Source organism: Acanthisitta chloris, unplaced genomic scaffold (genome assembly GCF_000695815.1).
Source record: "Acanthisitta chloris isolate BGI_N310 unplaced genomic scaffold, ASM69581v1 scaffold41808, whole genome shotgun sequence".
In the NCBI taxonomy this organism is placed as follows: Eukaryota; Metazoa; Chordata; class Aves; order Passeriformes; family Acanthisittidae; genus Acanthisitta; species Acanthisitta chloris.
Genome location: NW_008686134.1, coordinates 17041 through 30287, shown reverse-complemented (window position 1 = coordinate 30287; position 13247 = coordinate 17041). Strand labels below are relative to the sequence as shown.

The window sequence follows — 13247 nt, the reverse complement described above, 5'->3', positions numbered from 1 at the left end:
AAAGAGCAAAGAAAATTACTTCTTATCTTTTGTTTAATTATATGATTTTTTTCCTGTTTCTTGATGCAAATAGTTTGCATTTTGAATATGCATCTTTCATATCTTTTGAACAAATAGTCACTGAGTACTCATTTAAAGGATAGTGACACTTGCTTTTACATTTTTACTAGCATTCACCGGACGTTAGCTGAGAGAAGCTGTTGCATTTTCTGCAGTGTAAATCCCAAAGAACTGGAGCAGGCGAGAGGCAGCAGAGGCCCAAGTGTGGGCTGGGTGGCTCAGACCCAGGCTGGAGGCACAGCGCCCACGAGGTGCCGCACTCGGCTAACACACCGCGGGGCAGCGGCTCCGGCTGAACTGGTTGTGGTGTTGGGAATGTTTGCAAGTAATGTGAGAAGAGATTAAACAATAGATATATAGTTCTAGTATTTCGGTTGACTTGATTGCCAGGAGTGCTAAGCACCACACTGAATAAGGCATCTAAGCAAAGCTTTCAAATCCAAACATTTCCAAAGTAGATTAAATAAGTAAAAAAAAAAGTTGGCAGAGACAAATCTAATAACTATAGAAGGAGCAACAACATTCCTAAAAAAGTAACAGCTCAGCTTATCCTGCTCTCTTGCAGTTCACCCTTGATCGCATTCCCAGGAGCCGTGAGGTTCGACAGTCTTGGACCTCCTCTGTGGTAACAACTCTATACTCCATACTTTACTCTCTTCCTTTGACCTACAAACTGAAACCAGATTTGGTAGGTAAAGTAAATTTTAACTTATTGAGAACTTGCTAATCAGCATGATAAAATCATTTGGAATATCAACACATTGCAGACTACATCTCATATGTATGCTTAGATTTACAATTCACAGGAAGAGTTTTAATGTTAAATTAAAGCTGAAAGATATAGCAGCAATACAAGAAGAAAGAGCAAGTTGCACTGCTGGTGAATTAGAGTAGCAAATAATGCTTTTCCCTCTCAAAGTTTGCAAATAACATCAGAGAGTGTGTCACTCCCTTGTTAATGCTGGTAGAGCTCACAAAAACAAGGTTGCTGGTTCTTGATAACATCTCTTCAGGATCGCAGCACCACAAACTATGCCTGAAAGCCTGGTTATCCTGTTGGCTGGATTTGCTCTTAAAATGGTATGACCAGTCTGGCACAGGCAGGTTCAGACCAGCACAAATATATACAGATTCAGTTTTGGTGCTTACATGGACTTTTGAGCTACAATGCATAGTTATTTAGTCTTAGGCTGACTGACATTAATTATCTCTTCTAATGACAAAAAACATCACTGCTGAAGTAGCAACTCCTCAACACTTCAGTAACCTTTTCAAGCTGTTCACAAAACTGCACTCTCATGCTAATTGCTACATTTATTTCAAAATATTCCACACACTTAAACAAGTCAGAAACATTCAGGGTTGTCAGATTGTAGAACTAAAATGGAGATACCAAATCAATAAAGTTCTGTGTTAACACAAAAGGTAGTGCACTGGACTCACAGCTCTAAGTGTTACAATTCTTTATGAGAAAATTTGGTTATAGCTGTCTTTTTGCTAGAAATGTCATCTTAAGGAGTCAGTAATCTAAACCTGAGGTTTTTAAAACATTGTTTTAGCAGAATTTCAAAAATATTTTATGAGGTTTAAAATATTTTAATAAAACCTGTAAAAACTAGTGCAGTTACAAGATATTTTCCATAGTTCAGTAGCAGCATCTATACACCCACAGAGTTATTCGTAAGGAGACTTTTTTTTAACTCTCAGTGTGTGCTGTGTGACTAATTTTATGTTTGTGATATTTTGAATGCTTAGAGAGACTGCTGTGAATAATTTGATCTCGGCTGCAATAGTACTGGTCAGTTCCTATCAAAACAAAAGCTGCTTGCTTGCTGGAGATTACAGAGCAGTTTAGTCTGCACAACAGCAGAAGCAGCTTTTTTGCAGTTGTTTTTCAAGTCTGTTCTGAAAACTGGAGATAAAGTTGGGAGAGAGAAGATGGCAATACTGTTCTTTTTACAGTGATTTTAATGGGGCAGGGAGAAGAGTCAAGTTTCTTTACATGAAGCAGACAGAGCAAAGGATATTTAGCAATCACTTTGCTATACCACTGTTTTAGGTTAATGTATATTGTTTCTTACTTATTGCAAAAGAATTTGACTGGCAAAATCTCACTGTGTAGCTTAATATGTTACCAAAAGAGTCAACAGAACACATCATGAGAGAAGAGCAGGAAGTTACTAATCTTATTCCATGTTTTCTCTGTTTACAGAGGAAATTTAAAGTGACAGTGGGATTTACACACAGAATTATTAGAAATGGTGTTGGAGTTGGCAAACTGTGATAAGCTATCAAAAGACTAATGCTTTTGAAAAACATTTGCCCTTGTAAAAGTAAGGATTTTAGCAAGGCCTTTAAGCCTTTTGCAGTGTTTAAGAGAGCCACCAACTCAAAACAATATCCAAAGAGTCTTCATCCATGAGTAGAGAAGGACTGTAGGGGAGGGTGTCCCCAAATACTTTCTGTCAGGTACTGTCATCAACCACAACAGCAGCAGGCAGAAGCATCTCTAGCATTATGCCAAATCTTACACCACTTGAAAGCTGCTTGCATACTACTACTTGTGTGCATATCTTAGTTTAAGAATTCTGTAAAATATTATATTTGCAGAGAGCTGCAAAGATATTAGAACACTTATCCGAGGAGAGTGATTCAGGGATTAAAATGCCTCACATTGCCAGTGAAAAGATTGTGTGGCATGTGAAGCAACTGGTTGTATTTAATTGCCTTTAGACGAAAGGGAATGCAGTGAATTGCACTCACTCTACCCTTGGCAAAACATAATGCTTAGTAGTTTAAAAACTAGAAAGGCTGGGACAAATGCTAGTGTTCACATGACTCATCTATAACTTTTGGCATGGAAATCAACACCTGAGTTCAGAAACAAGCACAGTATTACATCATGCTGAAAGCTTCATCTTTTTAAACAGTAGAGCTTATATGGGTACTGCACATTTTCAGTCTAGACACTGGTTTTGTTTAACTGCAGGAGGGAAAGACAAGTTTGATTTGCTTCTAAGTCATTTGTATGTATGAGTGATCCCCAAATTCTTACATTTGCTTTTAGGTTTTTAGGCTTGTCAGAAGTATGTGTATGTATGAACGAATGACTGAAGTCTTCTCCAGGCACCCAAAAACCTAATAGGCCTAGGTTGGCGTAACTAGCATATCTGTGGAGTGAAAATAGCTGCAAAGGGGAAACAGCAAACCTAGCTGCACAGGAGTTACTTGATAGGTGCTTATTTACATGAGCACTGTGTCCCTTTTGTATCTCACATTGATCTTCTGGCAAAGCTTCTTGGTTTACTTTGCATGAGAACACAGTTCCATCTAACCCTTCTTCAAGATAATGAGTTCAGAAAGAACTAAACAACTTCCGGAAGACCTTTGCTGTCTTGCAGGACTTGACCCACACTTTAAATGGGCCTCCAGGGAGTTTAAGAAATGTAGTTAGCTTAGTTGTTCAGCTTGAGATCATCTTCAGGAGGCCCATTTCTGAGTTATGAACATCTGCACTCTGCACAGTCAAGTCCCTTTAGAGATATTAAACCAAGTAACAAAATTAAGATGTTAGAAGCAATGATCAGCTTCTGTTTCTATAGCCAAGAACTATAGAAATATAGGTGTCAGAGTGTTTTGCAGACCATGTACTGTGGGCAGTTTTTACAGCATCTATCTGCCTTAGATAGGCTTCCTATACAGAGGCCTAAAATTCCAGGGAAGCAAGGCTTGTGCCAGCACACTCTGCCTACACCTTCCTTCCTACAGAAGAGCTTTTAAAACCATTCATCAGTTGCAGCCAGATTTAGCATGCAGTCATAGCCTCAAAGACTGCAAATTCCTACCATGAAAACAGGCAGCTGGTCAGAGAAGAGAGACTTAGTGTCTTCATTGAAAGAAAGGCTAAGAAGAAATGTAAAACCAGAAAGAGATGTTATAAGACCTATTATCTAAGAAAAGATGCAAATCCTTCTTAGTTACAGGAAATTAGACAAGCTGCACAGAGATGTTTCCCAAAGAGAAAAATTACTGAATCTTGCGTAGATTATTTGATGTACAAGAAAGAATAAACTAAAGTTACAGCCTTCCTGTAATATGCTTGAAGTCAGTCAGTCAGTAGATAAAGGTTCAAAGAAACTGGTCTTCAATTCTCTTGCTGCTTACAGAACCATTGTCCTTGGGCCAATTTGCCAACCCTGCAGCCAGGTTTTCAGGTGATAGCCCTTTGTCTGGGTCATGATTATTCTGGTCATTCTGGCACATCTGAAATTCAAACTTAAAACAAAGGATACGCACTCACCACACAACAGCAAGCTGCAAAATACTGTATCCAGTCCTTGTTTTCAGCCACAAATGGGTTATGGAATTGGGTCAGTGATTTGCTGTCCTTTAGCATAACTAAATTTCACCTAGAATTGTGCAGAAATGCTGCATAAAGCTCCATTCACTAGTAGATTGCACATCCTGGAACCTTAGAACCAGACTTTTTTTCCTTTCGTGGGGCGACTTCTCAGCAGTTCCTACTGCCTCAGGGCTCTACAGAGTCTGAAATAAGCAGATATTTTCAGATCACGGCTGTTTGGAAAAACCTGGGTTAAATCAGGCAAAGAAGGCGGTCGGTCCTCCCACATTAGGGCCTCCTTCCTGTGGGAAGTCTGTAGTAAGAAGTTTACATTTGCACAGCAAGTACAAGCTCTGCCACCTCCCTCCCCACCAGCTGTCAGTTGAAGGAGTCTCTCCTTTTTAAACTTCTTTCCAGAGACTTGAAACCTGCATAGCTCCTCATGCTTCTAGCAATCTACCTATTCTTTTGTGACTGCACATCCCATCACACATGCCTGGTCCCCTGACCAAGTAAACTGACTGCAGACAGCTTCTAGTAACAGAAGTGTTCGCACAGTAAGCTAAATGAAAGGAGATCATTATTTCATTTAGCTAAGATTTTTCCATTCTTTGTGCCCTGCCCAAAATGTCTTAAGTTCATAGCTCTCTAACAAATTTCTGTGACAAATAGTAAGTTATTGTCCCTTATATTATGGTTCTTATTGGAACTTTGTGGAAAGCTACAAAATCTGGGTGGTGGCATTTTTTCCTCTATTCAATTCATAACAAGTGAACTTTGTATAATGCAGTATTAAGACTATCTGGTGCAGTCTTTTGTACGCTGAATCATTCCCCACTATTTATAATTATTTTGGAGCAGATTGACAGTATGTCTGTTGTACTATTGTTCTTCTGGGATCAAAACAGTCAAAATAAGCAAGAGTGAGAGCTTTGGATTAAGACCTGCAGTGATACAAATTGTTTAGTTTAGACTAAAGAAAACAAAGTTAAGCCATCAAAATTTGTGTTTATCATCACAGTGTTGATGAAAATGAGTCTTATTCACCCCTTCTCTACCTGGAGTGCTGTGTACAGCTACCCTGCAGCCACAATGCAGAGTTACCCTCTGCTGAGCACAGATAAGTATCTTAAGCTATTCCAGTCAGTTAGTTTAAAGTTGTCTTGTAGCTCTGCTCTTCCTGTGACTGCTAGTTAGGCATGTCTCTAGACACTGCATTTCAGAGGGGGGACAGAAGTAGCAGTGAAGATGAACTGAAATCTGAGCTTAGATTTACACAGGCTTAAGAGTCTTAACTCATCAGCTATCAGGGTCATTATAAACCTAATGGACACCCTGGTCACGCTTCCATGTCTGTTATAAAGCATAACAGTCTTGCTAAATCTAACCACTGGTATGCAGATACAGATTGCCAAGGCCTCTAGGTTTTGCACTGTGAAGGCATTTCAGGCAGGTATTTGATGCACATTCTTGCTATACCAACTGCAGTGATTAGGCAGTAGCCCAAGAGATGTTTTATGTATGTATAAAATATCAGGTTTAACTAACTTAAAATACTGCTTTCAAGTTCTAGTTAAATGAATACTTGACTAATGAAAGACACATTGAAATACACAATTAAAGGCTCATTTTAGGCCACTATTAGTAATATATATGAGTATATTTAACAGTCTTTGGATTTCATTTCTCCTTTTGAGTAGAAGCAGGCTACTAGAACAAGCAGTGCTTTGTATATGAGGAGATATAAGAGCTATTTTTAAATAGGCTTTAAAAGGTTGGATGGTATTTCTCATGTTAACCAAGAAACTATAGTCAGGTTCAGAGTCAGTCAAGGTGCCACTGCTGAAAGGTAGCTAGTATCTACTGTTTGTAGCTACAGATGTAGTTCAGTAACTACCATTTCATTTACTTGGCAAAGGCCTTTCACTGAATTGTTTTATGACTAACTTTTTCATTTACATGAAGTGAAATTTCCTTTACTTCCTACTAAATTGTCAGCAGCAATAAACCACAGACCCACTCCATAGTAATGTAGGTAGGGAGTTAGTTTATTCACAGCCCTGTATCTGCTTTGGTAATCTTGTTCCTTTTTTAACCAACCTTCTATCCGTCCCACAGTTTCTCAGAAGAATCACTGGTTGTTTTGTTGGCCCCACTGGCAGTCTGGTTGTTAATCTAATGTTTTAATAACCAACACTAACATTCCCACAAACTTGAGCACAAGTACCAGCTTCACACCTGTCATTTATTATTATTTTCAATTGATTCATTCTATGTTTCTCATTTTATGTTTGGCAGCTAGGCTCAGAAGTATGCTGATGGAAACTACCACTCCAAAGACCTTTTAATCCCAATGATGGACCTGGCACCTGGCTACAGGGGCAGTTAGGTAGGGTGCCTAAGGTTACCTTCATTTAAAAAAAAATTTAAAAATGAAAGCCTGCATGTTTCTTTATGCATCCAAATCTAGATTATCAAACTTTCCTCAGTAAGCTGTTGCCTAACTTCTGAGGCTCTTCATGACCACAGTTATCTTTCCTTTTTATCAGTAAAGCCCTTGGGCATACCCAGAAACAGACCTGAGCTGTTTTAAGCCTTTCCATTGTCAGATAGCCACATGCATAGCTGAGCTGAACTCTGCTGAAATCCAGGAACTAGAAGCTTCTCTCCCTACTTTGTATGCGGATGCTGATGCAAATGACATCAGCTGTGCCTCTTCCCTTGTCTCTTGGCCCTGAGGACAATGGGCTTGTAACTCTGGGTCAAGCCACTAAGTGCCAAGAAGGCAGAAGTGACAATGCCTATGCTGTTACAATTAAATCCTGTTGTTACATCTAGCTCTTAGTGGTTTTGTGGAACCTCTCCTTCTCTCCCAGAGAAAAATCCACTAGGTTGGATTTTTGTCTTTCTCTCCCCAAACCTTTATGAGGTGAGCATTGCAAAAAAGGAGTTGGTGATGCTTCCCAATATATTTCATTCTATGTTGAAATTAATACTCAGAAAAAAAAATAGTGCACATTAGAAACCCAAGTGCATAGTATGCTAATTTAAGTCCTTGCTCTTTCACTTCGCTCTTCCCCACTCTGGCATTCACTGATGTTAGGTAATCTGCCTGTGGGACCACACATGTCTCTGCTTGTTTTGAAGAGCACCTCACCTCCTGTATGTATTGTATGATAATAACAACAAGAACTGTACCAACAAGATACAGAGATGGACAAGAAAGATTTTCATGCCAATGCACAAGCTATAGCTGCTGACCAGCCCGAACACATTATAACTATCTTTTTGCACCCCTGATGGTTCAAGTGATTTAAACAGTAGAAGACAATAGTGTAACCAGGTATAATTCAGTTCTACCTTAATTACCTGATTTCTCCCTTAATTACCTGATTTGCATCAGACTACACAGCTAGTTTTTGGGGTGTTTTTTTGTCCTAGCTTGCATTCTGCAGGTAAGTTCAAACAGCAAATAGGGTGTGAAGTTTTAGCTGGTATTATGTACAGGTTGTGGAGGGAAGTGAACTGGATAAGATCTTCACTCTTCAAAAAGAATAAACCAGTAGGTAGTTTAATGACCTTTCTATTGTTCAAACAGAACCTGAAATTCTTCTTTCTCCTCATCAATAGCAATAATTGTTGAAAGAGCTTCCTGCTTTTTTTAAACCTTAAAGAAATATTAACAGTTCTAAGATAGTTTTTCTCAAGGTTCAAAACCTGAATTTTCAGACATGCTAAAGAGCAAGACTAGCAAAATATTCAACAAGAACACTCCCTCTCTACATGCTTAAGTATCTGAATAAGAAAGGGATTTCTCCTTTCTTCAATTTTCAGACTTCTCTTTTTTTTTCTGATTACCAAACAAATTTACCTTCCCTAGAAGAGATCTTGCTTCTATAACTGCAGTACCTCTGTGTAGACAAACCAGTATCTCTTGAAACCCTTTAGAATTACTTATTTATGAAAAAAAAACCTAAAAATTTTTCTGTTTGCCATCCAGGCTTTAGTTGCCATCAAAGTTACTACCAGAACATCTTAATGGATATGGCCTGCTACATTTGAACATATTTTAAAAAGTAATTCTATTCAAAAGGAAATAGCATCTACATTTTATCTTGTTCTCAGAGTATGCTGCTGGATCAAAACACATGCTAATGAAAGCAATATTCGCCATACCTGGAGATCTTCATTGAGAAGGATATACAGGAATTTTCTTGCATCCTCTGTGAGGAGTACATTGTTGTTTACCTGGTGTTAAAATAGAAAATACTGATGTGAGAGACAGCAAGTACTATGCCCTAAATCCCGTGCTGAGTAGACAGCAGAGCTGCGAGTACAACCCAGGCTTCTTGCCTCTCCAGGTTTGCATCTTGGTCATGAGCTTAATAAAGGAAAAAGTTACAATTAAAACTTGAAGTCTTTGTTCACTAATGCTTTTGTGAGCTTTATTTCACAGTTAGAACATCTCCAATATTAAAAAAGCAGGTCCCACAACTGCAGAGGTGTCACACTTGCAGTTGTGTTTCCCACAGACCTGGGGACTGTTCAGGATACTCTAAACAGTCAGTGGAATAGGGCCCTTGGGAATCATGGGGCAGGAAGTGGACACAGCTGAGACCAAACAGCCTGATTACAGCTGCTCTTGTAGGTAGCACTCAGTATTTCTGTAGGTGAAGGAAAAAAGTGGATGGATACTTCACCTTACAGGGCACTAGTGTGAAGTTTTCAAAATAGTAATATAGTGCTAAAAACAAGCAAGGGCTGGTGAGCTCATGAGATGCTGTAATTTGCATAAGAGAATACAAATTAATTCATTGCAGATTCTCTCTTCTTGTGCCACAGAAACAACCACCTCCCCCATCAAAAAAAAAAATGCACAAACAAAACCATTCATTATTCCTATAACGTAGGAATACCTAATGGATTTGGTTTTTTCCTATCACTGTTAAAATGTAGGACTTGCATAGTCTACAAAAGATCATGCAATTAACCCAGCTTGGGTCAGTTTTGTATCACCCCACTTGTCTTTGCCTCCTTTAGTAGTTCTCTGTCACCACCACCTCCTATTCCCTTAGTCTTATCTCTGGTTGTTTAGCACTGTGGTGTAGGGAGCATTACCAGAACTAAGGAGGCCTGAGTGATGTCCTAAACATACACCAGGAGGTATCTCCATATCTGGCAAGCAGCACAGTCTTCAGTTCACATGTGCACATCACCCCACAGCAGCAATCAACATTCCCACACCACAAGCCTCCCCAGCCCCAGGCAGCTGCTCTTGTCCAGGTGACAAAGGCCAATCTCTGCAGAAGTCATTAAGGAGAACAGCAGGTGCTGACAGTTTCTTATGCAAAGCAAATCACACATTTGTTTTCCACTTTCTACTAAGTTTAGGGATACTAATGTTGCCCTCCCTGAGATTGTTGTAATTTGGGAACATAAGTAATACTTAAACCCTTACTCATTAAAGTTATACAGCAAATGTATGTTTACATATTTATGAGAAAAACTGCAAGTTTCCTGCTTTACTCATTTGTGCTTAAACCAGTGGCCTGACATTTAATCCCAGTGAAGCTGTGAGCTCTGCTTTCAGGGTTTTCACTGGTAAATGTCACTCTGCTACAGTGCTGCATTCACCAACTCTAAAGTACCTTTTATCAGCAGTGGTGCCATGTGCCAGTGTTCCCAGCGTGCCAGACTGCTGGCTTAGCTTGTTTTCTTTCAACAGCTGTGAAAAACATCTGAAACAGAAAGGCAGGAACTATTCTATTTTCATGTGAAAGTGTTTAATATGAAATTAGATTTATAGAGAGAATTGCTAAAGATAAATGTTATATTCTGATCCTTTACTTTTAAACCTCCATTAATATATGGATTGAGTAGTTTATTGTACTATTTAAAGTCTGGTTTCATTGAATTGGTGGAGGATTTTAGTATGCAGGACTTAGTTTATAGACCTAGCTGTGAACCCAGGCATCCAGTGAACAAATTTAACAGTGAGCTGGACATTTCTTTGCATTAAAGGTGCATGTAAATGGTATAGACCTGTAGCACTGGCTTCTGGAGCCATCCCTCACAGCTTGTTGGCAGCAAAGTCAGATAGCCCAGTGACCAGAAAAGTCCTTGGGCAGTTGCAGCTCAAGAGGTCACAAAGGTGACACAAAAATTGTCTTTGTCCCCTTCTTTCCTGCTTTCTGCTGCCTTATCAAGAAAGGCTGAACCAAATAAACCAGAGATTTTCAGAGACATATCTCATGCAACACAAATGTTCTACGGGCAGCCTTGTAGCTAAAGTAAATAGATATTGGGAAACACCCTGAATAGCTGGTTGACCTTGTAGAGGCCCTGGTCCCTTCTTGCCCAATTGATGCCTGTCTCCTCCCCACAGCACACTGATGATTGCCTTTGGATTCACTGATAGATACTTGTATTCTGCTGGAGGGGAAAAACAAGAGCCTTGATCTTTTCAAGCTGTAAGACATCAATCATTCTCCAAAATTTACTTCTGAATAGTGTCTTGAAATTCACCAGTAGGACAGCTCATCTTCTCTTACATATTTAGGGAAGGCTGTAAATGATTCAGTTCCTTTCCACCATCAGTAAGTTTGTATACTGGCAGGAGCTGAACAGCAGCATTTCTAGCTTACAGATTCTGCAATGGTTCCTCTTCTTTATAATGTATTTGTTTTCTCAGAAGTTTCCCCTGTATCCCCTGAAGAGTGTGTGATGTTGGATTCCAAGCAGAAGGAACTCTGGTCTCCCTTCGTGCTGACCGTGTGAGAGGGAGTAAGTAGGACTGGTCAGACCAGATTTTTGGAGGGGAATTGCCATTGTAATTGCAACTGCACCAGTTCTAGGTAGGACATGTCTCTGGACACGCACTGAAGGTTAAATGAAGGTTAATTTTTAATGATCAGAAAGACTGATTAATAGTTATGATTTAGATCACAACCCCAAATTCAGATAGGTACCTATTTGTCTGTGGACTTCTGCAGGTTTATACCAGTCTCCTTCAGGGGCCAGTTCCTAAATCTGAGCATTTTAGAATAGGAACATCTATAGTCAGAGTATTTTATAAGCATTTTGCGTACAGAAATCCTATAGACCCACATCTGCTGTGTCTTGTTTGAAATGGTATGTGTGGAAGGGGGAAGAGCAAGGGACATGAGTTATGATCAGATCATGAGATGCCAGGTCCATAATTTTCCTGATCCTTTTTCCTGCATGCAAATAGTTTTCCACGAATCAAAGGGCATCTAAGAAGCAGCTTACAAGTTATGAACAGTCAGTAGAAGGTATAAACTGAGTGCATCATATCAAATCCTGGATATAGGAGAGGTATTTTATTATTGTTTTAATTTTGATTATTGCCTTTCTGTTTTTTGCCTCAGCAAATTAGTAACAGCAGCTCAGTGTGGCCTTTAGAGCTATGAAGATGTTCACAAATAGATCCATATACTGTTATTTGATTACATGATCTTTTGTGAGTGTACTTAATTTGGAATTCTTTGTGGCATTTACCTTCGTGTGTGCATCTAGACACATGAATACCAAATACCAAAAGGACTGGAGCTGCTATAATAAAGCATAATAAAGAGTATAATAAAGTGGGGAAGTAGGATGAAGTGTATGGCACCGTGGCTTGATAAAGACCATGATTGTAATTAATCAGCTTTTTATAAAACCTGTTCTACAATTCTCAACTTCTGGGCTGAGTAGAATGTTAGGATGTTTACCTGACCTAAAGCATATCCACAATTGCTATTTTTTGGTGTCAGACTGTGGAAAGTAAGGAACCAATGTGAAACTCCTTGCTTTAGACAACTGTATTGAGCTTTCATAGGAGATGGAGGCTAAAACAGTGCAGAGCCATTCCAGAAAGAAGATAGGTGGAAGGGGTTAGAGAATAGGGATGCAGAGAGAGCCAAATATCAGTGATCACAAAGAAAACCAGGAAAGAGAGGATAGGTGGGAGACATTTCAGAGGGTTGAGAGTACAGAGAAACTTGTAAATGGATGACACTGAGGAAAGGACAGGGGAGAGGATGGTAATGCAACAGGAAAAGGGCTCAGGAAGCAATGAAGATGAGACAATTTGTGTACTCCAGGTGGCTCTACTAAAGGAAGGGGAAAGTGGAGTTTCTGTTTAACAATTTTGTCTCTTCACTTGAAGTTGAATTTTGAATATGAAATCAGTAGTTAGACTATATATTCAACTCACAAAAAGAAGTAGTAAATAACTTACTAGGATTGTTTTGGTGCTTCTTGTGCACTTGTCTGAAATAGCCCAACCTCTGCAGCAGGGATGCTGGTGGGTTTTGCCTGCAGACACAGAACACTCCATGTTGTTTCCTATGCCTATGTTTACACTATGGTAACAAATGTTATCACAAATAGAGATACCTAAACAAGGCTTAATGTCACTATCAGAAGCCATGCACTAGTATCACAATCAGCATCCATGCAAATTAATCAGACTCTAAAAGAAATAGGGCAAAATGCATGGTTTAGTTCACAGGTATGGAAAAGTTTCTTTGGAGTGCTAAAAGGCAGCATGTGTGGTTTGTTTATGTCCTTACTCACCAAGCCAAATGTATGAAAAACAGATCTTCATTCTCAGCAGATTTCAGAAGCCATGCACTAGTATCACAATCAGCATCCATGCAAATTAATCAGACTCTAAAAGAAATAGGGCAAAATGCATGGTTTAGTTCACAGGTATGGAAAAGTTTCTTTGGAGTGCTAAAAGGCAGCATGTGTGGTTTGTTTATGTCCTTACTCACCAAGCCAAATGTATGAAAAACAGATCTTCATTCTCAGCAGATTGTAAAGTTCCAGATTTACTTGA

At 39.2% G+C, this 13247-nt stretch overlaps 1 protein-coding gene across 1 annotated transcript in view; it reads left to right on the top strand.

Moving 5' to 3' along the window:
- ALG14 (ALG14, UDP-N-acetylglucosaminyltransferase subunit) overlaps window positions 1-13247 on the top strand; it is a gene marked incomplete at its 5' end in the record, with an annotated part of 21248 nt that overhangs the window by 5908 nt on the left and 2093 nt on the right. Inside the window, one exon of the mRNA XM_009079994.1 lies at window positions 626-748. Within this exon, the coding sequence (XP_009078242.1) occupies window positions 626-748 (123 nt within the window). The remainder of the gene's footprint in view (window positions 1-625; window positions 749-13247) is intronic.